Raw genomic sequence first — 24927 nt, 5'->3', positions numbered from 1 at the left:
GATCTGTCTTTATGATGTTTTGTTTTTGGTGGCTTTTTGCATGTCTGTTTATTCATGTCTCCTTTTTCTAAATGCTGGGTAGTCATGCACAATTGGCATCTTATTTTTAATAAATCAAAGAATAAAAACTCCAGTGTTTGCTTGAATTTCATCAGCTACAGCACTGTAGAAAACAATACACAGTACCTCTGCAGTGCTTTCATGAGAATAGGGACTTCCTTCATCTAACGAATGCGTGAAACAATCAGCATACAATAAACAGCGGAGCAAACACTTCTAAAAAGTACTGGTACACATACCGAAATTCTGCTGGGACGAAGTAAGTACATTCGCAAAACACTCCGGAGGTACCACACAAAAGCACTGGATAGCTGGAGTGAAAAACCCGCGAAAAATGTTCCGGAGGTGGCACGTTATCAGTCCAGCCAGCCGGAGAAAAATACCAGTAAAAAGTACTCCGGGTGCGCCACGCAATTCCTCTGGCAAGCCGGAGCAAAAATTTTGCTCCGAATGGGGGGGGGGGGGGGGGAGGCGCTAGAGAATAAGCGTTTTACTCCGACCTCGGAGTAATTTTTTTTTTACAGTGCAGCATCGTGATTCGTGTCTGCCGCGCTGGCGTAGTGGTTATGGTGCTCGGCTGTTCGCCCGAAGGTCGCGAGTTCGATGCCGGCCACGGCAGTCGCATGTCGATGGACGCAAAATGCTAGAGGCCTGTGTAGGGCGCGGTGTCCCAGCACGTTTAAAGAACCTGAAATGGTTCCGATTTCTGGAGCTCTCCACGACAGAATATTTCGGTCTTGAGACGTAACAGCCCAGATATTATTATTGCATGACCACTCGTGGCCAAAACATTATTTATACGTGGGGTTTATTGTCCCGAAACCACCTAATGATTATGAGAGATGCCGTAGTGGAGGGCTCCGGAAATTGTGACTAACTGGGGCTCTTTAATGCGCACCCATATCTGCGGCACAACGGCCTGCAGCATTTTCACTTCCATTGAAGATGCAGCTTAGTACATTCGTCACTAGATAACCGCGGCGTGCATGGCCACAACAAACATGGCCGTATCCATTTTGTTGTATTTGTGTTTTAGTTGATTTGCCTTGTGCTTCCGTTCCTCGATTACTTTTTCTACAGGGAGTCGGTACTTACTGAAGGACATGATGGTGTAGGGCGAGACACGAATATAATTTATAAGAGGCCGTCTTCCAAGCTCCTTTATGCCTCTTGCCCCGCCGCAGTAGTCTAGTGGCTAAAATACTCGGCTGCTGACCCGCAGGTCGCGGGATCGAAGACCGGCTGCGATGGTGGCATTTTCAATGGAGGCGAAAACGCTATATACCCGTGTGCTCAGCTTCGGGTGTACGGTAAAGAGCCCCAGGTGGCCGGAATTTCCGGAGCGCTACACTACGACATCTCCCATAATCATACGGTGGTTCTGGGAGAGTAAACCCCACATATCAATCATCTTTCTACCTATTACTGTTTCTTTTCGAGTTTTTCCGCTACAGTGACATGCCCTCAGTTTTCTCCAAACACAAAACAATTGAAATAAAAATACTTGCCGCAAATTTATCATTACTGGAAGAAGAAGTGCTTCGAAACGACGCGGCCTAAAACCAGCTAAGAAGAACAGCTGAAGCACTGGTTTAATAATTTCAATAGATGCCAGAAAGAACAAAAAAAAACCCGACGACCATCTATCACGGTGCGCCTGTTGCCAGGAAGCACCCCTCGTTCTGCAAATCTAGTCATCGCCATTAAGACCAAGCAACAAAAGACGGCACCAACGGATGCACAAACATAATGCTCGTGTGGTCGAAAAGTGTTGCTATTCCGTTCCTTCGCAGCCACTTGAACTGCTTTTCGGCATTACCACTTTCAAAGCACATGAAACGTTCAAATCTATAAGAGCCTCATCTAATAAAGCTTTACTCCTAAGATTTGACTATGATGGGCTATACAAGTTTCAGCCGTAATGTATACATTTGGGTTATTTCGGGGACAGGAGACTCCTGACAAAACATTGCAGCAAGCCTGATTATATTGTAAGTAGCAAGACACTGCATTTTCATTAGTTTCACTTTCCTGGCTCTTCTAGAGAAACAAAAAAAGAACGTCGCGTTTTAGCGTGTATACGGTATTTGCGTATGCGCGAAGTCGTTACATTGGGTTACCGGATGGTGTCCGCTTCTTGTAACGCTTCAGAGCGAAGTTTTTTAGATGCGCAGCATCTAATACTCGAGGCTTGTAGTGCGGCGCCGTCCGCAAGCTTCCTCCTCCTTCTTCCACCATCCGTGCATCCCTTCCTCCTCTACACACCGCGCGCGCTTCACTTCTCCACCATCTGTGCACCCTTCCTCCTCTACACACCGCGTGCGCTTCTCCTCTTCACGACCATTCGCTAGCTGTATAATGTAGCGCGCATGCCCCGTCACGCTTCGAGAACATCGGCAGCTGACGCGCGCGCATGCGCCGTCGCGCTTCGAGAACATCGGCAGCTGACGCGCGCGCATGCGCCGTTGCGCTTCTCCCCCTTCTCGAACATTCGACAGCTGACAGTGCATGCGCCGTCGCGCTGTATATATACTCAAGGTCGGTGCTCGCTCGCTCAGTTGCCGCTCGTCGGTTGGTTTGTACGGCGCGTCGACGTCCGAGGTCGCAATGATCGACGTCCCTTCGACCAGCGCCGGCCAAAGTGTTGGCGGAACCGCAACCAAGTCGTCGTCCGAAGACAAGGCAGCGCGGAGAAGAGCTCGCGACGCCGAACGTAAACGTCGACGTCGAGCGGAAGATGCTCAACTTAGAGAACGTGAAGCCGCTGAGAGACGTCAGCGTCGAGCAGCAGCACCGGGTTCGGCCGCTTTGAAACGTAAGCGTCGACAAGAGGACCCGCACTTTCGAAAACGGGATACGTGTCGTACGTGTTCACTCATTTAACACCCCTTCTACAACCACGTTAACCAATTTAGCCAGCGACCCAAGTAAGTCGCTATTTAACACCCCATTTCACAACCACGTTAACCAATTTAGCCATCGACCCAAGTAAGTCGCACTTTAACACCCCGTTAACCAATTATATGCTCCGCATCCTCCTCAGCGTTCCCCCGAGGGAAGCTGCGGGCAATTATTTTGTGTGTGATAGCAATTATAAGGACACTCTCGGTTGAATTTCGCCGCTGGTGTCGACGCCGATGTGATGCACCGTATACGTATATATATATATATATATATATATATATATATATATATATATATATATATATATATATATATATATATATATATATATATATATATATCACGAATCAACAACATACTTTTCCGCCATTTCAACATAATCAGGCAAAGCAAACGACTAACTTCTATTTTCGCGAAGCCACCTCAGGTGGTGTACCGCCGGGATAAAAATCTGAAGGACATTCTTGTCAGAGCAAAAACAAACACCCCCAAATTTCAATCAGGGTGCCATCCCTGCGGAAAAGCTCGATGCGACGTATGCCCACAGATGGTCACAACACGTGAATCCAAAGCGAACTTCTCGGATTTCAAATTCTGCATAACTGAAAGCCTTAATTGTGACTCCAGTAACGTAATATACATGCTACATTGCAACATCTGCGGACAAGAACATATCGGCCAAACAGACACGCCATTTCGGCTGCGGTTCAATAATCGCCGGTACCACGCCACTTCACTGCCGAAGCTACCTTTATCTAGATGTCTGTGCCTGCCAAACCACAGTTTTGAAAATATCAGCGTAACTCTTTTGCAGTCCGGTTTCTCAAATAGACGCGAGCGCGAACAGCGTGAGGCATATTTGATTTTCAAATTTCGAACATTAGTAGCCCGCATCAACGAGGACCCCGGAAATGACATAACAAGTGTCAGCAAATATGTGGACTTTATAATTTATGCAGATGACACTAGTACATTTTTTCATGGTAATGATTTAGGTAAGCTTGTAGACTCAGCCAACAACATTCTTAACGACATCTTCATGTGGAGTACTGCAAATTATTTAATGATCAACACAAAAAAATCCAAAGCTGTGGTATTCGCACCGGTTCAGAAGGCTGTCTGTCGTGGTTTAGATATATATCTCGGGCCCGAAAAAATTGAGGTTGTCAAAGAAGTTTTATCATTAGGAGTAATTTTTAATGAAAATCCTAATTGGGACGAACACGTTAATAAAGTAACTAGAAATATAGCTAGGACGTGTGGTGCTCTCTCTAAACTTCGACAGATACTTCCAGCAAACATTAAACATTTACTCTATAATACGTTGTTTTCATCTCACATAAACTATTGTAGTCTAGTGTGGGCAGATACATCTAAAGCAAATCGGAACAAAATAATTTTACTGCAGAAAAAAGCGATTCGTCATATCGCAAACGTACCATACGACGCACATACAAGTCATTTATTCAGAAAATATAAGATTTTACCAATCGATCACATACACAGTTTCAACCTTATTATGAAATACAAACAAAGCTTGCTATCAAACAACGCTTGTTTTCTTAAACTGTGTAACCTCAAAAAAAATACACAATCCTATTATGACATTCGGAAAAGGCCTTCCTGGTTCGTTCCTTATTCGCGAACTAATCACGGTTTGAGAAGACTTGAACACTGTATTCCTGCTTGTTTTAACACGTTTGAAAATAAAAGGCTCGACATCTTTAATATACATAAAAAACAACTCAAGAACCTTCTCATCCAAAATGGCGCCGTGTAGTTTAGCTTCTTTTAGTTGTCCGGCTACAGTACTATATGTAAAAGAAACATATATAATAGTGCTCGTGTGTAACATGGCATCCTATGATGTTTGCTTTCTTTGACATTTTTTTTCGTTCCTTTTTTTTTTACGAGTAAGACATGCAACATTTCACTCGTCAGTGTTTCCCTTGTGCATTAAAACTTGTGCTTTTCGCATACACAGTGTTGTAAACGTTGTATAATCATTTTGTAATACTTTGGTAGCCGTTTAGCAACGTGTGCATTGTTTCATGAATGACCGCACGCTGTTATCTTTTGTTTTTTGTTGTTTGTCTCTCTTTGTGGTTTGCTTACTTTATGTAAACCTGAAACTGCTGTAATTTTGATGCATTTTCTTTTTATTTCCTAATTTCTTGAAGTTTTGAAAATCAACGTCAAATTGTTTTTTCATGTTTTGTGCTCTGCGGATTTTCGTAATGCCAAGTGAAAAGGGATAGGAGCCTCGTCAAGCTGCTACATAGCAGCTTTTTGCTCTTATCCTTGCGTTTTTTTTTTCGCAACTCTGTGAAGAAAAGGCTCAATAAAACTAAAAAACTGAAACTGAAAACTCAACTGCCTCCGAGAAGTAAGCCAGGAGAAAATTGGTGACAAAGATTGATAGCTGGAGACCATGCTTTTTTCTGACTGACTCGTACGTGTACACTGTCCTTTCTTGTTTTTTGTTTTTCTTTTTTTTTCCTTTTTTCTTCCTTTTTTCTTCCTTTTCTTCTTTTTTCCACATGCACATACAAAGTGTTTACGTTCGCCTACCACTTGATGACCATTGAAGGGAAACGGACGAAGATTAAGGGTAAAGAGCCAACCAACCCATTAACGGGAAACCCTTCCTTTACGCACGCCGCACGCCGACCGACCCATTACGGGGAAACCCTTTCTTTACGCACGCCGTCACGGACCCTCCCGGCACCGCGGCGACTATCTTGGGTGGCCCGACACACGTCGAGAACTGAACAGCACGTGATAAGAACCGTATGTGGACGTACACGGACAGTTGGTTTCGTTCTCAGTATTGACAGTGGTTCTTCCTCTTCTTTACTTTCTTTCTTTTCTTTCTTTTTTTCGTTTTTTTTCTCCCCCTTTTTTGTTTTTTGTTCTTTTTTTTTCCTTTTTTTTAGTTCCCTCTCACTCTCGCAAACATCTTTCAAGGCGAGAGGGACGCGGCAGCAACGAAGTTTGGAAGTTCATGTCAGTATAACTCATCCCCTGATGAAGGGAGGACCCCTCCCGAAACTGTTGGGAAATAAATATATTTATCCTTGTTGACAACGCTCCCGTTGTGCCATATCCCATACCTTCACGAAGACTAACTGGCCCATTGAATTATTACTCCCACTATATATATATATATATATATATGTGTGTGTGTGTGTGTGTGTGTGTGTGTGTGTGAAAGCGCAAGGAAGAAAAAATCCAGAAAAAAAAGTCTCCGGCCCGCGGAATCAGACGTGGAAACTCCGCGTCGTTTCATCGACTAGCGAAAAGTGTAGCTGATCGAAGCATCTCCTCCGAGGGCGACACTCCTGGATAGATCAGAAAACTGAAATTAAATAAAAAATAAAATGACAGCGGCTTAACTTCCATATCACTAGCATGCCGCAGTGCCGAAATATGACACATCACAGGTTTCTGAGAGTGCATTGTTTTCCCTCTCCGCCGTCTCTCTTTGGTCCGTTACGTCGAATTACCTTTTTGGCGATGGAGGTCGGTTCCAGCTCTTCAGAATACTGTCGCTACCGACTTCAGTGTACGCCATACAGTGTAGTGTCAACTGTTCCGCATTATTTTCGCACTACCTTAGTTTAGGTAAAATGTGGGCCAATGCAAAAACTGTGTACTATAAAACAGCGCCCGCCGCGGTGGTCTAGTGGCCAAAATACTCGGCTGCTGACCCGCAGGTCACAGGATCAAATCCCGGCTATGGCGGCTGCATTTTCGATGGAGGCGGAAATGCTGTAGACCCGTGTGCTCACATTCGGGTGCACGTTAAAAAGCCCCAGGCGGTCAAATTTCCGGAGCCCTCCACTACGACGTCTTTCATAATCATATGGTGGTTTTGGGACGTTAAACCCCACTTATCAATCAATCAAAATAAAGCAGAGCAGTTTCGTAAAGTGTGGCTTGGCATTAAAAAAGAATTCTTTGGCAAAACAGTCCTGCGTGTGTGAAAACCTTAGTCTGGAAGAATTCACGGAATAATTAAAAGCCACTAGTACCTCGCACTCCCCCTTCCCCAAAGTCAATTAAGTTGCTTCCTCATAACGCTGAAACTTTTAATATTAATTGTTGGGCGAAACCACCTCATAAATATGAGTGTAGTTTGAATTACACGCAAATGCCTATTTTGTTCCTTGCGTCCCTATCGTGGCACTTTGATGTATGAGAGCATGAATTAGAGGTTAAGGAGGTTTTTTATAGTGTTTTATATAGACCATAAATTACTATTTGCAGTGTTTGTGCCTAAACGCCTATAAGCGTCTATAAATGCTAATTTTCAAAATCTCAGGCTATATGAATGCTATTCAGGCTTAAACTATGTTTTCGAGCATGGTTTGAGAGCATTATTCATGTCACAGGTCAACACCTTTTTAAACAATATGAGGCTTGACCAAGGCACTTAGTTCAACCCAATTCCCAAAAAACCAACCGCTAGCAGGAGTGAAATGGGACGCGGCAGCAACCATAGACTACTGCTCGGGCACGGCACGAGTTGCTAGGGGAGAAGGAGCCGTGAAGCAATCGCAAGGCCAATTCCTGCCCTGCCTCTTCGAAATCAGAGCAGGAGAATGACACAACGAATACGCATCAACAAGTCATGCGTACGCAAAGTAACGTGCGTATAACGTGCGTATGAAATGCTAGCGCCCCATCACACGTGAGAGAGCAAAGAAAGAGAGCAAGGAGAAAGCCGGCCGCTCTGTGAGGACTTCTCGCGCGCTATTGGCTGGGGACGTGCGCGCTTGCGAACGCACGCACGCACGCACGCACGCGCACACGAAGTGTTCACGGCTGTTCCATCGTGCGGAAGCACCTTCGCTACTTCGCAGCTTCCTTGGGATCAGGCGGCCGCTCACGCCAATACGCCACCGTGCGGTGAGGCACCTGCTAGTGGTTTTGATTAGGTGGTGATAGTTTCAATGTGCAAAGTCGCTCCAGCTTACAAACGTGAAGTGCTTCCGCGTCAGCATGTGCATGGACGGCGACGTGCACGAGTAAATCGCCAGCAACATCCAGGCATCAAATACGACGTGGATCATTGACAGCAATACCATAAATTCAAAGAGGCAAGTTCGCATGTTTTCGTTCCCTTACAAAGGGGCGATAAGCCAACTATAATAAGATTTGATGATATCAACTCTAATTGTGAAGCCACACTTGATCTGTGCTTCAAAAAATGTTTTCTGCACTCAGCGTGGTTTTCTACTCACCCGAGGTCAATGGCTTGGTTGCATTCTGCACCGAACGAGGACATGTTACATCAGCCTCGACGTTAACCACTTAGCTCTTATTTACGCGGGGATATGGCTGGTTGGAAAACATATGCGTCTTATTTACTTACAGAACAGACATGCTGCATGCTGGCTCGTCGTATTGAAATCAGTGAAAACGGACGACTCTTGGTTTTAGTTAAAAACAACGTATGAAATGCGCTAATCATGCCAGTCATTGTCACTATCGTGGATTTCAGCAGCGGCATTTCCACGCTTCAGCTGAGATTTTAGCGCACAATATCATGACATCATTCGATCATTAATAAAACGCCATGTATTTCAATATGATGAGCGAGCATGCACATGCCCTTCCCGTAAGTAAATAAGACCCATGTGTTTCACAAGCAGTATCTCTGCGTAAACGAGAACTAGTTGATTGACGTCGAGGCTAATGTAACATTTTCTCGTTCGGTAGCACTAGTGTGGCTTCGCAATGATCGCCGATATCATCAAATCTTATTAGATTTGGCTTTCGCCACGTGTAAAGGAAACGGAGAACATCGGAATTTACTTCCTTGGATTTCTGTTTTTTCTGTCGATGATCGACATCGTAGTTGTTGCCTGGCTGTAACTGGCGATTTACTAATGCGCTTCACCGTGTCCGTGCACGTGTCGATACGGCGGCCCTTCAGCGTGTTAATTGGTCATTTCGAACTGGCGTCTATTTTGCACGTGATGTCAGTCGGACCAACGTCGTTCACCAAAACGCACCTAAAGTTCGCCATATCAGTTGGAAGCACGTTACTGATGGAAACCAGCTCGATGGTTAGGTGGTACGTTGGAACTTTAAATCACACGTGATGGTCCACCGTGCTCATGGCACGAATGGTGAAGTGGTTGATTGAAGAAAAGAGGCACTCTTTTTGACAACGCTTGCAGGTGAGTCATTGTCTATTCATTAAAATAGGAAAAAAACAATTATTATGGAGGGACAAGGTAATGAAATGAAGGAGGAACGTACGATAACTGTTTCAGTGAAAACACCCTAACAAAAAAAACTCAAGGGGAGGAGGATAAAAGAGACAGAGAGAGGAGAAAATGGTTGGATTAAAAAAAAGAGAAGTGAAAAGAAAAACGTTCTCAATGTTAACCGTGGTGAGCGGCTTGAAAAAGCCGTGCCAATCGGTTCGATGAATCCTTGCGGAAGCATCCTTCAGCTTAGCTCCTTGAAGGAGTGGGTAGGGGGACGCAGAAAGAAAATGTAGAGAACGTGGCGCGCACAGTTCCCTTTCAGGGGACGGGTACAAGGAAGTGAAGGTCCGTCACGCCCCTCCCTGTCCAACCGAGCCCCTGCCTATTATGTCAATGTAAAGTGCCGACAATGCACTCCCACCCCCTAAACCAAAACACCCAATAACACAATAACTATACCTTGATTTTGGGAGTTGATAAACAGCAGAGTTTGCCAAACCCGACTAATTTGGGATGTATATCTCGTATTATTCACATTTCGAAAATTACTTCCCGACTATTTTTTTTTTCTTGAGTAATTGTCAAAGTGGCCCTTATGTTGAAATACGTTTAGTGTCTTGAATTAAAATACACACCGCATCAAATACATCTCTGTGGTGATTTCCCAAAACGAAGGCACCAAAATTTAGAACAGTTTCTGCAGTTAAAGTTAAACCTAGCTTTGCAAACGGTATAGCTAGAACTATTTTCCTAGTTACTGCGTAGTTACGACATGAGACAAAATAACGTTCAATAGTTTCAAATAATTTCGCAGAACGGACAAATTGTGGAGAGTGTCAGACCAGCTATGTATAAATGAAAATATGATGGGGGAACACAGCACCGGAATGGGGAGATATTAACAAACTACACTGAGATTTCCATAAAATTCGAGATGACTGAAAGGTGGAAACTGTCCTCGTCTTCTTTCAATTTATTGCACTGAATGTTTTCTACTTCCCTCCGGAATATTTCGGCGTGCAACATGGTTTTCTTACAGCCTCAAGAATTTGAGACAAAGCTAGTTTACTGCCCCTCGGCTGCTTATGCACTGCCCTCATGATCGGCCCATTTCAACCAAACCAAGATGTTATATGATGCCGTCAAGTTATGTGACCTTCCGATACGTCACAAACATTTATGATATGCGACGTCACATGATGACGTTTTCACTTAATGATGATTTCTTGCGTCACTCGTGTACACGCCGCCTAAATAGGAAGATGCTGGACGCCACCGGCGATGAATTTTCGCTTTTGAAGTGGCAATTAAAGCTATCGCCTTAATGCACTGCTACGGCTGTAGCTCCGTGAAATTGCAGCTTTCGCTGGTGTTTGGGGAGCGTGCTTGCAGTAATCAGGCAGAACAATTCTCCTATTAAATCTTCGTACTACAGTCTAATACACAGCCGTCATTTACAACCCTAGTATTTTATATATTATAAGTAGTGGCGGCTGAAGAGTAACCGTCACGTTTGGCAACATGGCAATTGGAATCACTAAACGGGAGCGCACTGCACCGGAAATGAGTCTATCTGTAGCAGCGCACCTCACGATCACTGCCGTGTACACCGCTAACATTATGCCCCGAAGCTGAATGGTAGCCACCACACAACCATTCGGCTCTACTCTGCTCGCTACTGAATTAAGAAGTGTGGCAGCTTGGGCTAGTTGGTATGGCATTACGATAGTTATAGCGCTCGTGTCTTTCGTGTCCTTCTTGTCTCTGTGTCGTCGTTTTGTTCTCGCGCTATAACTATCGTAATGAATTAAGAAGCTAGAGGGTAGAAAAAAAAAACGGAGATGAGCAGCTGATAGTAATGCTACAGCAATCCCTCCACTAATTCACAGACAAGCTCAAGCAACTGACCACAGGCCGGATTTTTCATGCCTGTCACCATGGCTCAATCTGAGAGTTAGCATTAGAATTCAGACTTTAACAGCGCCTGTTCAAAACATAGGCAATGATCGCAGAAACTGCGCTGCATATGGAGCCGTTCTTGTTTATTTCATGATGATTTCATTGTTTAAGCTATTAAATGGTGAAATCACCTGCCTTAGTTCCTCATTTTTTGACACTTGTTTTTTCTCGGTGGTAACATATGTCATGCTTTGCGAATGGAAGGGATGATGACATATATTCCTGGAAGCAGCCTAGTGGCATTTTGTGCTATTTAGTGCATGAACTCCGGGCTTGCGCATAAATACTACGCTACTAAAGAGTAGCAAGCATTGGGGAACATTAGGCACCCAAGCATTTAATATTAGCTCCTGACAAAGGCTTCTCTCAAAAATCAACTTTCAGTTCGTCAACAAAGCAACTCTAAGTCAGGCAAACGCCACAGTGATAAAAACGATCTTCCGCTGAATACTTGCCTGAGATATCTGGTATCGGCCTAGCAGACAATGCGCGAGTGCCTCGATCGAGTAGTCCTGAACGGTTAAAACCTTTGAAAAGAGCTGGGTGTCCAGAATAACAAGTACTTCACGATTATCGTTTCCAAGTTTCCATTACACCTTAAACAATGCGAGGACAGCCAAAAACTGAGCCGTATAGCAGCTTCAAATGCAGCCACGGAATTCGTTTGCGCGAGAGACGATGTGGCGGCATCTCTACTCCAGTTGCGGCACCTGGCGGCAAAACACCACACTAGCACCGATGGCCGCTTCCATTGAAATCCGCTCCTTCACCTGGTGTCACAGAACGAGCACTCAAAAAGGGCGCGCCGCCAAATTCTCGCGACGAAACGCCGCAGTGACGCCGCGAGGTCAACGAAAGAAAAAGAAAGAAAACAAACATCTAAAGGCTCCCCGGGCGCGCGACTCTCTTCCCTCGGAAGCGTAGGTTCGCCGACGAACCTCCTCACCCCACATCGGCGGCCGAGCAAGCCCTCGAAATTTCTAGATGGAAAGGGGCGTGGTGATGCCGGGTTGAGCCATCCGTCGTGGACGGCCCTCGTACCGTCTCGCGCTCTCCCCCAGCCTTCGCTGCGCATCGCGCCGACGAAATGATGAGAACTTTCTGGAATCTCGCGCGGAAGGTATTTAATCGAGCAGCGGAGACGAGAGTGCAGGAGAAGACGGAAGTTAGCGCCAGAGTGCGTAGGAATTCCGCCGTGTAGTCGGCAAAGGTTTTGTCCGTAGCGACAAAGCGGGAGAAGAAGATGATTTCCACCTGATGTATGACGACTCGAGCTACAGGCAAGAGCGTGTGTCTACCGCTATCGCACGAAGACGCGTGGCAACAGCTGCGTGTGTGAAGCCGACGTGTTTCCGGCGAAGAAGCTTGAAGCTTGGAGAGTGGCCTATTGAAGACGTGAGGTTTCCTGGACGAGAAACTTCGGCGAGGTTTCCTGGAAGAGAAACTTCGGGGGCAGTGGAACGACAACAACGCTGGACTTTGAGTGAGTGATTCTCGGAAGAGTATCATCCAGACTTTTGTTCCAAGAAATTTGGACTGAATAGGTTTTTTATCTCTTTAGTCTTTAAGTGTCTTGATTGTTCAATGCAGGCGACTGCATTGTGGTGCGTATTGTTGTCTGTGTCCATTGTTTCGAGTGTGGCTGATTGTACCGTGTAGTACGTTGTTTGATTGGTGACATATTGTATGCAACTATTGTGGAGTGTGCATTCTTGTGTATTGTTTTTGATCTGCCATTATTAAGAATATAATTTTGTTTGTTTATCAACTCTCGGCTCTGACTTGTTCTTTGGGCCACAGCCGGCGTCCGCTGGCGCGTCAAAAAGGACCACTTCTAAATTGTCCACGCTTTCGTGGTGCGGTTCGGGGGGCTGATACTTCGGCCCTTGGAATTAGCCCGGCGTTCGCCTCCCTAATTAACGGGACCTGTGTGACGGTAAGTCGGGCCAGTTGGTTAGGATCCATCGTGAACTTTCTTACAGCGCAACACCAGAAAAAATACAGGACAGGGAAGGAGTAGAACAGAAAGAAAAGACGGCGCTGACTCACAACTGTTGTTTATTGGAAAAAAACGGGGTGAAAAATATATATAGGTCCCGGCAGCCTACACCACAACATGCGCAGAATACGAGGTGCACCGAGGTAGCGTTATCACACTCATGGCAATAAACAAGCTTGGCCTAAATAACTTAATTATTTTTCATGCAGTGTGACGGATGGTTCACTAACGCACTTGCTACCCCTAATCTTTATATGATATGCCTCAGCGATTTCTCTAGTTAGCTGGTTAGGATGCTTGAAGATGATGGTGGTTCTCTCAAAAATGGGACACGATAATGGAGTTAACTCCATTATCGTGTGGCAGGGAGTACGTGGGACAAACGAAACGATGTGCGAATGTTCGTTTAAGGGAGCATGAGTTATCTCTTCAAGGGATCGCGCGACTTCATCTGCCGGAACATTGCAGGTCATGCGGTTGTCGTCCCATTTTTGAGAGAACCACCATCATCTTCAAGCATCCTAACCAGCTAACTAGAGAAATCGCTGAGGCATATCATATAAAGATTACGGGTAGCAAGTGCGTTAGTGAACCATCCGTCACACTGCATGAAAAAGAATTAAGTTATTTAGGCCAAGCTTGTTTATTGCCATGAGTGTGATAACGCTACCTCGGTGCACCTCGTATTCTGCGCATGTTGTGGTGTAGGCTGCCGGGACCTATATATATTTTTCACCCCGTTTTTTCCAATAAACAACAGTTGTGAGTCAGCGCCGTCTTTTCTTTCTGTCCTACTCCTCCCCTGTCCTGTATTTTTTCTGGTGTTGCGCTGTAAGAAAGTTCACGATGGACCTGTGTGACACCTGGGCACTGAAAAAAAAAGAGGAGGCGCTGCCAGAGTCTGCTCATAGCCACCTTAGGCCTGCTCCTACATGTCGGGTCGTTTTAGCGTTCTCGGTAATGTATTGCCTGTTTCTGTGGAATGGATTCCACAGTGCACACACGTTTGGAAAGGCTGAGCGGTATCAATTACTTTAACTGCGATGCATTGCTTCACACCACTGGAACTGCTGTCAGAGATGATACGCCAAAAAGAGGTGCAGCGTTGTCAAGGCTGGCGCTGGCTCGATGCGGGAACGGTCAGAACACGAACGCATGCGAAACAGAGGCCGATTAGCCTACAACATCTCGCTGTAATTAGCAACAAATAAGAAAAGTAAGAATACATGCGCATTTCACTCGTGTGCTTTATTAATTCTCTCAGATTTCAATCATCTGCTGAACAAAAATTACAATTAATATAACTGTCACCTCCAATAATGCTCGCAATGTCACGAACGTGGCGCACGCTTTCAATAGGGTGCTGCCCAAAGTACTGGGTATGACAATGGAACGGGACATTTTTCTTCTGGTTTTCTGTATGTACCCAGCTTTTAACCGAAACCTGATTAAGAATGTATGGTGAGCGACGTCAAAGCACCAATGTCTGCGTAAAGAAGCGACGTAAAAGCATGACCATTACCTGTTTTACCTCACCCCCTTCATCTTGGCGCGCGCACTCGCGAGAATAGCAGTGGCATTCCGTTTGAAATTTCACGTCTTTCCATGACACATAGCATTGAAAATCTTAGCAGACGTGATCGCGAGGGCCCAGCACAGTCACTGCACTTTCGAGCTGGAAATACTCAAACATGGTGAGGGCCACTTTGTCTGTTCACCGACAGGAGAGAAACTTGTGTTACATGAGTAGACCCACCTGATAGGAGGGATCCCTCCGTTTCCAATTTTTTAGCACTCTGGCTATCTGATCCTGTGCTGCCCCTATCGGCCATTAAAAAAAGAAAGATCCATAACGATAGTACCGGGGATTTTACGTCACAAAACCACGTTAGGAATACGAGAGACGCCGCAGTGGAGAGCTCTGGAGATTTCGACCATCTGTTGTCCTTTAACGCGCACTGGCTAAGCACAGCACACGAGCTTCCACCATTCCGCCCCCACCCAAACGCGATCGCCACAGCCGGGAATCGAACCGGTGACTTTCAGGCCAGCAGCAAAGCACCATTGCCACTGTTACTCTATACCAGACAAGAAAGAGACCCAGGAGTGTGCTGATTCGATGATGGACGCTTCACTCGCTATGCTAGACAATAAAAGGAAGACCATGTTCTGGGAACCCTGCGGGAAATTCATGCCATTGTTCAACCATTCGCACCTCTGTAAATCACGAACAAAAACATTTCTTGGTTCCCGTCGTAAATACAAGTCCTGCACGTCCTTGTTTGAAATCACTCGAATTTTCGTAAACAATTACTGAGCTTTAATTCACAATTTGGGATGCCTAAAGCGGTGTTTGACATGCCTATTTTTGGTCACCCAGTTCGGCGCTTTTTGCAGACAGCCGAGAGAGTTCTTTAAGCTCATTTATTCACTCCAGAAAACGCTGCTTGTGCTGGCAACAGTGCTAGAGATGGCCACAATATCTAGGATCACGGGAGCACTTTTACTATAATTCCGCTTAGCGCTGTGCTCAAGTTTGCATAGTTGAGTCCTGGCGTGTCGTCGAAGGTAAAAGGGTTCGGGAAGGCAGTGTTTGCTCGAGTACCACATTCTTTTTTTGTACGTCCTTGATGAAGACAAAAGCAAAGACGCGCAAAAAACTACAGCGTTTCCATGCGGGGTCTGGTGTGTGCGTGTGTGCTTGCCTTCATCAAGCGCGTCCGAAAACCAATCGGCTAATGGGTGTATGCCTTTGAGCGCATTGTAATAATGACTCTTACGAAAAAGCGGAAACCATTGCGATGTGCGTGCAAGCTTCCGGCTTACTCTGTGAGCCCCATCATATTCCTTTTTTTCTTTCTGTTTTCGCAAGCAAGCCTTTCAAGCCAGCCGGCTGTTGAGGAACGCAAGTGCTCGTGCCTAATGCAGGCATCTCGAAAAAAGTGCAATCACTGGTGCAGAGCGGCAGGTTATGACTTCGAAGAGCTCCTCTCAAGTCGCTTGCTAACTCACTAGAAATGTGTACACGTACCCACGTGTCGATAACCTGGTGACGACGAAGACAAACGACAAAGCTGCTCAAGTGTACGAGCGCTTTTTCGAGAAGAAAAATACGTTCTTGTGCGAATCGCATCGCAGCGTCTGCCAACGCTGCATGCGATGCTAAGATTCATAAAGGAATGAAATTAGTTTGTAGGGTAATTACACGCACATGACCAAAATTTGGGCAACATGTACATGTATAGCTTTACTTCTGATGGGTTATATTCGTGCTGCCGCAATAAGCGCTGCACAAATATTTTCAATTATTGAAAATATTGTCAATTATTTTCATAAATTTACGACGCTTTAAGGAAGGGCAGTTCGAGTACCAGTGTTTATTATCTGCTTGCTTATGGTAACTTTGTGCGATATTCACGATACTCTGTGTCCAGCTATATTTCAACAAATTCACCTACCATGACGGTTAAATCATGATGATCAAATGCTGTACCCTCTCACTTCAGCGCCGATGTGGGGCTGGGCCTTTTTCAAACTGTCATTGAACAGCTTTTCTCCAGGCTACTTTTTTTCACCGCAAATGTTCGCTTTTTCGTGAAAACAAAGTTCTTTGATTGATTGATTGACTGCTACATTGATTGATTGATTGATTGATTGATTGATTGATTGATTGATTGATTGATTGATTTGTTTGTTTGTTGATGATGTGCGTTCCTCGTTGCAATGAAGATGTGCCACTACAGGCATTAACTTGGGCACATCTGCTTCAAACGCTGCTATATAGCTGCCAAACACCAATGAACATTCCATAAGCTATCATATATCACTACACAATAAGCACTTCTGTGACGACACCTGTCACTTTCGCCTTATACCGATTCCTATAATGAAAAAAAAAATGGTCTTTTTTTTTGCAAGAAACTGTTTTCTGTCGGAGTCCAGCAAGACAGAAATGACGTCGGAAAAACTACTGACGGCCAGATAATGAAAGTTCCGAAAACGCGAGTCAAACCCGCGAAAACAGAGGCTGGGCACGCTATTCATAGCGCTACGATACGCACTTTCTAGGCTTTACATTAAAAAGAAAACCGCCTTCTATATCTACCAATGCACTCCAAGAGTGCTCTTAAAAAGTTTAGTAATGCATCGCGACCATGACATCCATGACTTGTTCTTTCAGCGCGTCGTTTCTACGCGTCCGACCTTACCCAAAACATCGGCGTCGCTCATCCATCCACACAAAAAATAGCTCTATAGTAGATACAACGCGCCTGCTTCGCTTGGATGTAGTACTCCGTTCCTACCTTACGCTCACGCCACGAAAAATCTAGGCCAACTAACAGGGAGGACACCGCACATTGTGTTTTCCTATAATAAGGCAGTGACATTTATTAACATGCCGCTATAGTAGGCAACCTTAGCCCGAGTTTGGCTATCAATCATTCGCGCTCTTCTGTCTGTCACAGAGTTTTCTTTGACCCCACATTTACAGTTACCTATTGCAGTTACCAGAGGCATAAATGACTAAATGGCCACAGGGGCATCTTTAATCATTAACCATACGTTAGTCGTGAGGACGGAGATGTACCACTAAGCGCCATTGTGGGTGCATTCGCGTTAAACGCCGTTTTAGTTGTCAAACACCAACAGACATTCTATATTCTAATAATGAACAGTAAATATTAAACTACATCTACAAAGACACGTTTTACTTTCCTGTTATACCGATTCTCATACGAGTGGATCAGTCTTTTTTTTTTACCGTACTTCCCTTTCAGGCACGACAGGACACCGTTGCTGCCATTAGCCACTTAGCAACGAAGGGGCACCTCCTTTAACGTTCAAACGGCCTGCTATTTATATCTGCCCCCTACCGCTGGCGATGGACACCTAGGGAAAACTACTATAGTGTTTTAAGCATTACCATCGAGATGGCACAGTGAGCGTGCATCGCCAGATCGCCATGACGCGGCGGCGGTGCGCTCTCATCTCCCACACGTACTTTGCCCCGCGGAGAAAAGACGCTCGCGCGTACGGTCGCTCATCTCGCGGTGGAGACAATCGTCCGTCCCGGGCTTGCACCAGAACGATTATGTTGTAGTCACCGGGCGCAGAATGGTAACTGCACTCGTTTCACAGTCTCCAGTTGCGAAAAGAGCGCGCTTTAAAGACACAGCGAAGTAACGACTGAGACGCCTATTCGCGTTCATCTCTACCTTGAGTGCGTTTCGTGCGTCGTTTGTGCGTCAGAAACGAGGGGCACGTTTCGATCTGCTTACCATTCTTCGCGTGACCTTCCAATGTGTTGCTATTGCGTTCGTTGCTTCACCTTTGCGGCAATTCACTGTGATTTTTTAGGCAAGTGCTAAAAGAATGAAAAAGAGGTTTTTAAGTGAAACCAACACGTCTATATTGCTGCGAGTTACCATATGCACGTTCACAGGGGCATTGGCAGAAATTTACTTTGGGGTGGGGGGGGGGCGGTCAACTATACTTTATGAATGCTTGTGTGTGTATTTTTATGTGTGCTTGCATATAAGCAAGCAAAATTGAAAATTTTCAGGGGGGGGGGGGTGTGCACCCCCACCCCACCTACCTTGGTAACGCCTATGTAACGTTAAATCTCCAATACCGCGTTGTGCTTAACTACTTTGTCTATTAATAATAAAATGAGGGCTTATGTACAAAGAACAAATGGCAACGCGTGAATTCAAAAGTAACATCGAACAGCCATCTCCTCTATCAACATTTTTATCTGAAAAAATGTAGGGGTAGGCTTAATCAGAAAATTGTCAACTTACGTCATTCATGTGGAGTCCGGAGACGAAACGCACTTAGGCAAGTGAAGTCATTCGAATGGTAGGACCTGCAATATATTAAACACAAAACATTGTCACATGTGAAGATCAAATAATAATCACGTGCACTGAATGTTAAATCTTTTTTGCATTTTTTTTCTTTAGATTTGTGTAGATTTCTCCAATAAATAAAACAGTGCCCCACCCTCAATTTGTTCGGATTCCTATGTTTCACAAACAGCGTGAAATGTATTTCAGAGAGAGCTTCATCACGTGGCTATACAATAAGAAAAGGCATTAAACCGAAACCAGAGACACAAATTACCCGACTTTGACGAGTCTCGCCCTCTAGCATCAAAGAATACAAGTAGACAAGGTATTGCCGTTTTTGGTTCAGTGTGTGACCAACTTTTGTTGGTGACAATACACATACACTGAAATTTCACAGACATGTAGCGCCAACTGTCGTCGCAGCTTCGGGTAGTGCGAAGCCCTACTCCCTTGCACAGCTTACTGCGCAACCATGTGCAACTAGAGCGTGCGAAACAACGATTGAGCTAATTATTAACTGTGCTTCGGCATTGATCATTCAGAAAAATACCCACGAATATCTCACCGCTAGTCGGACGCGTCACCGAACCATCACAAAGTGCTTGCTTTTTTCACTCGCCAGATCGACGGTGAAAACAAGAGCAGACGCAACAGCTCTGCGCTCTACGAAGAACGACCTCAGTCAACGGTGTTTTAAATGCGAAGCATTTCTTTGCTATTTTCGGTGATTTTGACCATATCTATCTATCTATCTATCTGTCTGTCTGTCTATATATATATATATATATATATATATATATATATATATATATATATATATATATATATATCCAGCCACCTATGATATTTAGCTCTCCTGGATGTTTAGATAATGTTGTCAATACCAAACTTGGTAGGGCATAACATTACTATACTACGAGCATAAGTGACTTGTCATAACATGAAAATCATGAAATGTATGTCATTTGTGTCATAATTTACATGTCAGGGTCTAGCTGCTCCTGCGATGGTTTCGTTCACATAACATATCGCAAAACTGGTATGGTACGACATGACTGCATGGCGAACACAAGTGACAGACTCTCAGGTCGAAATCATGACATGATTGTCATGTAAGAACATGACTACATGCCATGCTCATGATGCGCTAATGGTCATTTCGCTAGCTTCACATATAGCAAATTTGGTATTATGGGACGTGAATGAACGACGAAGGTAAATGACACGTCCAAACATGATAATTATGATATCGTGCTATGTAAAATATGACTACATGCTATGGTCATAGTGTGCTCGCGGCCGTTTCACTACCCCCACATATACGAAATTGCATGTTATGTCACGTGAATGAGTGACGAAGGCATATGGCTGGTTGAAACATAATAAACATGATATGCATGTCATGTAAGAACATGACAACATACCACGCTCATGATGCGCTCACTGCCGTTTCGCTAACTTCATATATAGCAAGTTTGCTATTACGGGACGCGAACGAACGACGAAGGTAAATGACACGTCCAAACATGATAATTATAACATACGTGTCATGTAAAACATGGCAGCATGATACGGTTATAGTACAATCGTGGCCGTTTCGCTAGCTTCACATATACGAAATTTGGTGTTACGTCACATGAATGAATGATGAAGGTATATGAATGATGCAAACATGATAGTCATATTATGCGTTTCATGTAAGAACATGACAACATACCACACTCATGATCCACTCACTGCCGTTTCGCTAGCTCCACATATACCAAATTCGGTGTTACAAGACGTGAATGAACGACGAAAGTGAGTGACACGTCCAAACATGATAATCATGATGTGGGTGTCATGTAGAACATGACAACAGGCTACGCTCATTGCGTGGTCGTGGCCGTTTCACCAGCCCAAAATCTACCAAACTTGGTATCACGTGACGTGAATAGACGGCGAAGGTAAATGACACATCCAAACAGAATAACCATGACATGCGTGTCACGTACACTATGGCTGCATGCTACGCTCATAGCATGCTCGCGGCCATTTCACTAGCTTGACATATACCAAATTTGGACTTTAACAAGGTGCTTGATTGGGCTGGTTGGTTGGTGCTGCATAGTAGACGAAGAAAGCGCTTAACTTTATAACTTTATCAACATGTGCATGCCCAAGTTTAACCCATGTAGACTTTACAAGACAAACGTCGGAGTGTCTGCCTCGAACTCGATGCCATGCGATACTCACTTGCAGTTAAATGCAAGTTGCAGTATACCTCAAAAATAGCCCCGCCGCGGTGGTCTAGTGGCTAAGGTACTCGGCTGCTGACCCGCAGGGCGCGGGTTCGAATCCCGGCTGCGGCGGCTGCATTTCTGATGGAGGCGGAAATGTTGTAGGCCCGTGTGCTCAGATTTGGGTGGACGTTAAAGAACCCCAGGTGGTCTAAATTTCCGGAGCCCTCCACTACGGCGTCTCTCATAATCATATAGTGGTTTTGGGACGTTAAACCCCACAAATCAATCAATCAATCAAACCTCAAAAATATTTTGCGTTGTGCCCACAGTTCATGTTGATAAGCTTCCTACTTTTTGGGAGCGAGATTGGATTGACGGAAAAGCTTGCCAAGTCCTTGATTTTCAGGAAACCGTGCCTCAAGACCAACGAAAGAGGAGGGTCTTTGCACCTTCGCTTGCGAACGACTCTCTCTTCCCTACTGAGTCATGACCAGGGTGGCGATGAGGGCGCTGGTGACGGTGTTTTTCGCAGCGCCGCTTGGGCAGAGTCTGACGTCTGTAGTCGTCGTCGGTAATTTTGGTACAAAAATTCGTGGCGACTAAGCGTCAGCGGGAGGGAAAGGACTAAAGCATTTGTCTCAAATAGGCCAGACTCCAGGCTTGAGCACATTTACGAAGACTTCCGAGAGCATGTATGGTGAACTGCATTACTACACAATAATCACAGGGTACGAGTGGAAAGCACACTGTTCGCAGAGTAAATCAGTGAGGTTGGGCAGAAAAATATCGAGCATTGCAGCCAGAACAATTGTATGTCCGGTAAGGAATGATGCACAAGCTACGTGCTTAAAGTTTTGTTATTCACGTCATTCTCTATGTTGCATAAATGTTTAAATAAAGAAGTGAGAATGCAATTAGAACTCTCAGGCGAGTAGACCCCTGTTGACGCCGACCAGAATTTCATTATCTGTCAAATTATTGTCACGGGGTCGTGACGTAGACGAATGAAGCAGATCGTAATTACAAGGTAAAACTGCCTATTTGGCTGAACTTGTGGCCCGTGAACTGAAGGTCAGGTTACAGCGATACCCACTGGCACTGATAGAATTGAACCGCGCGTCGGCCGTCGAACAACTGACAAGCGGTGAGGCACCTCGACATTTATACACGTGCCATTGAATACTCTAGCGTTACCGTTAGCGGCGACGTAGGTAGTAGAATAATCTGCAATGTTCGTGCAGTGGGCGTCATCTCAACAAAGTGATCTACTGCAGTCCTGAAGCTCCTCGAACACTGCAGGTGCAGTTTTCGCCTAAGATCACCGTCAGTAAAACTGGGCGATAGCAAAACTTGAGGAGAGAATGTGGCATTTCCCCCTATGAAAGAAAGCGTCTTCCTGATGCTTTAACTAAAGACGAAAGTACAATAATAAGGCAAAAAAAATTAAACAACAAGCACAAGCAATAAAGCACAGTACCAACAACAAAATACAGTCCTGAAGTTCGCGCATGAAGTGGCTTGAGGCGCATGACACGGATGACTTCAGGTCATGCACGGTGCCGTTAAGAGCTCGTATAATGCTGTCTGGAACAACCTCGTAGTACAGTGTACCGAGACGTCGATCTGTAGTATACCATGTACTTTCCCAAGTAGCGTCGCAGAAGTTTTTCGCTGAGTCCACGACGGCATATCGGTGTCCACACCCAGACACAGTCACCAGGCTGGTATTCAACGAAACATCCTCGAAGATTGTAACGGCGGCGATCGGTCATTTGTTGTTCTTTGATGTGGAGGCGGGCGAGTTGTAGAGCTTCTTCGGCGCACTGAAGGACATCCACAACGAGGTTTTCTTTATCGGTGACGTTGGATAACATGGCGTCGAGTGTCGTTGCCGATGTCCTTCTGTGAACTAGTCTGTACGGAGTCATCTGCGTCGTTTCTTGTACAGTGGTGTTGTACGCGAAGGTCACGTACGGAAGGATGGCATCTCACGTCTTGTGTTCAACGTCGACATACATGGCCAGCATGTCGGCGATGGCCTTATTTAAAAGCTCGGTCAGACCATTGGTTCAGGGTGGTACACGATTCTACGGCGCTGACTTGTCTGTCTGCATCTCAGGATTGACCGCAGTCAGGTCAGCAGTAAACGCCGTACCTCCGTCAGTGATGAAGACCTCTGGGGCGCCATGTCGAAGGACGATGTTCTCAACGAAGAACTTCGCTACCTCAGTGGCATGCACTGCCTTTGGACAGGGCTCTTCTTTCGGTGGACCGGGTGAGGTAGTCCGTAGCTACGATGATCCACTTATTTCCGCAAGTCGACGTAGGAAACGACCCTGAGAGGTTGATCCTGATATGCAGGAATGGTCGCCGGGTAGGGTCGATTGGCTTGAGGAAGCCTGCTGGTCCTTTGAGATGTGTCTCCATTTGTTGCATCACTGAGTCTCGGCATGTCCTCACGTAACGAATGATAATTTTAGTAAGGCATGGCCAGTAGAACCTTTCTTGTAGCATCGCGAAATGTGGGAAATAGTAAAGACTGTTGCCATTGGATCATCGTGCAGGGTCTGGAGAAGTTCTGGTCGCTGAGCTAAACGCATCATAAAAACGCACTTGGCTCAAAGCAGCCAGTTCTTCATTAGGAGAAGGCCATTTCGCGGTAAAAACGACATAAGTGCCAATTCGAATACCTTCGAGGTAGTCTATTAGGCCCACAAGTTCCGGGTCGGCCCGGTGTCGTTCATTGAAGTAGTCGGCAATTATCGTTCCCAAAAAGCAGTCGTCGTTCAGGTTGCCGGGTGGTCGTGGGTCGACTGGGGCTCCAGACAGGCAGTCAGCGTTGGAGTGTTTTCTGCCAGACTTTTAAATAACGGTTATGTCGTATTCTTGAAGTCTCTGGCTCTATCGCGCAAGGCAACCTGAATGGTCCTTCAAGTTAGCTGGCCAACACAAGGCGTGATCGTCGCTCACAACTTTGAAGGGCCTGCAGTAGAGGTAAGAATGAAACTTGGATGTCGCCCCGATTACGGCGAGGAACTTTGTCTGTTGCGGAATAATTGCTTTCTGTCTGTGTATAGTGACCGCCCAGCGTTACTAATAACCCTTTTTACTCCATTAGTCTTCTGCACAAGGACGGCATTGAGTCCTACGCTGCTTACGTCAGCGTGCACTTCTGTTCCGGCGCTTTTATCAAAATGCGCGAGTAACGGATGCGTTTGCAGGCATCGTTTTAGTTCTTGGAATGCTCCCCCCAGCAGCCTTTCCCCCTTCAACCGACATCCGTCCTCGTAAGATCAGAGAATGGCTCGGTGATGCGCGCGGGCAAATTTTTTTGACGAACAGCCTGTAATAGGTCCAAAGGCCGAGAAATCGACGCACGGCCTTCTTCTAGGCAGGCGGCGGATATGTAGCGATGGTGGCTGTCTTCTGCGGATCAGTTCCTACTCCGGACTTTCTTATCGCATGGCCCAAGAACAAGAGTTTCTCGTACGTAAAGCGCCACTTTTCTGGCTTCAGGGTGAGCCGAGAGATCTTGATGGCTTGAAGTACAGCTTCAAGGCGCCGAAGATACGCATCGAAGTTCGATGAAAACACGAAGACGTCGTCCAAGTACGCGAGACAAGTCTGCCACTTTCATCCTGCTAGCACTGTATCCATAACGCGTTGAAAAAAGTTGCAGGTGCCGAGCAATGCCTGAAGGGCATGACCTTGAA

General features: G+C 45.4%; 1 protein-coding gene across 1 annotated transcript in view; it reads right to left on the bottom strand.

Moving 5' to 3' along the window:
- Nucleotides 1-24927, bottom strand: part of DopEcR (G-protein coupled receptor DopEcR) — a 159181-nt gene that overhangs the window by 47234 nt on the left and 87020 nt on the right. Inside the window, exon 2 of the mRNA XM_037414280.2 lies at nt 18945-19009. Coding sequence (XP_037270177.2) covers nt 18945-18949 — 5 coding nt within the window. The 5' untranslated portion in view covers nt 18950-19009. The remainder of the gene's footprint in view (nt 1-18944; nt 19010-24927) is intronic.

Source organism: Rhipicephalus microplus, chromosome X, assembly GCF_043290135.1.
Source record: "Rhipicephalus microplus isolate Deutch F79 chromosome X, USDA_Rmic, whole genome shotgun sequence".
In the NCBI taxonomy this organism is placed as follows: domain Eukaryota; kingdom Metazoa; phylum Arthropoda; class Arachnida; order Ixodida; family Ixodidae; genus Rhipicephalus; species Rhipicephalus microplus.
Note: the sequence above shows the minus strand (reverse complement) of the source record. Positions and strands in the feature narration are given on the sequence as shown.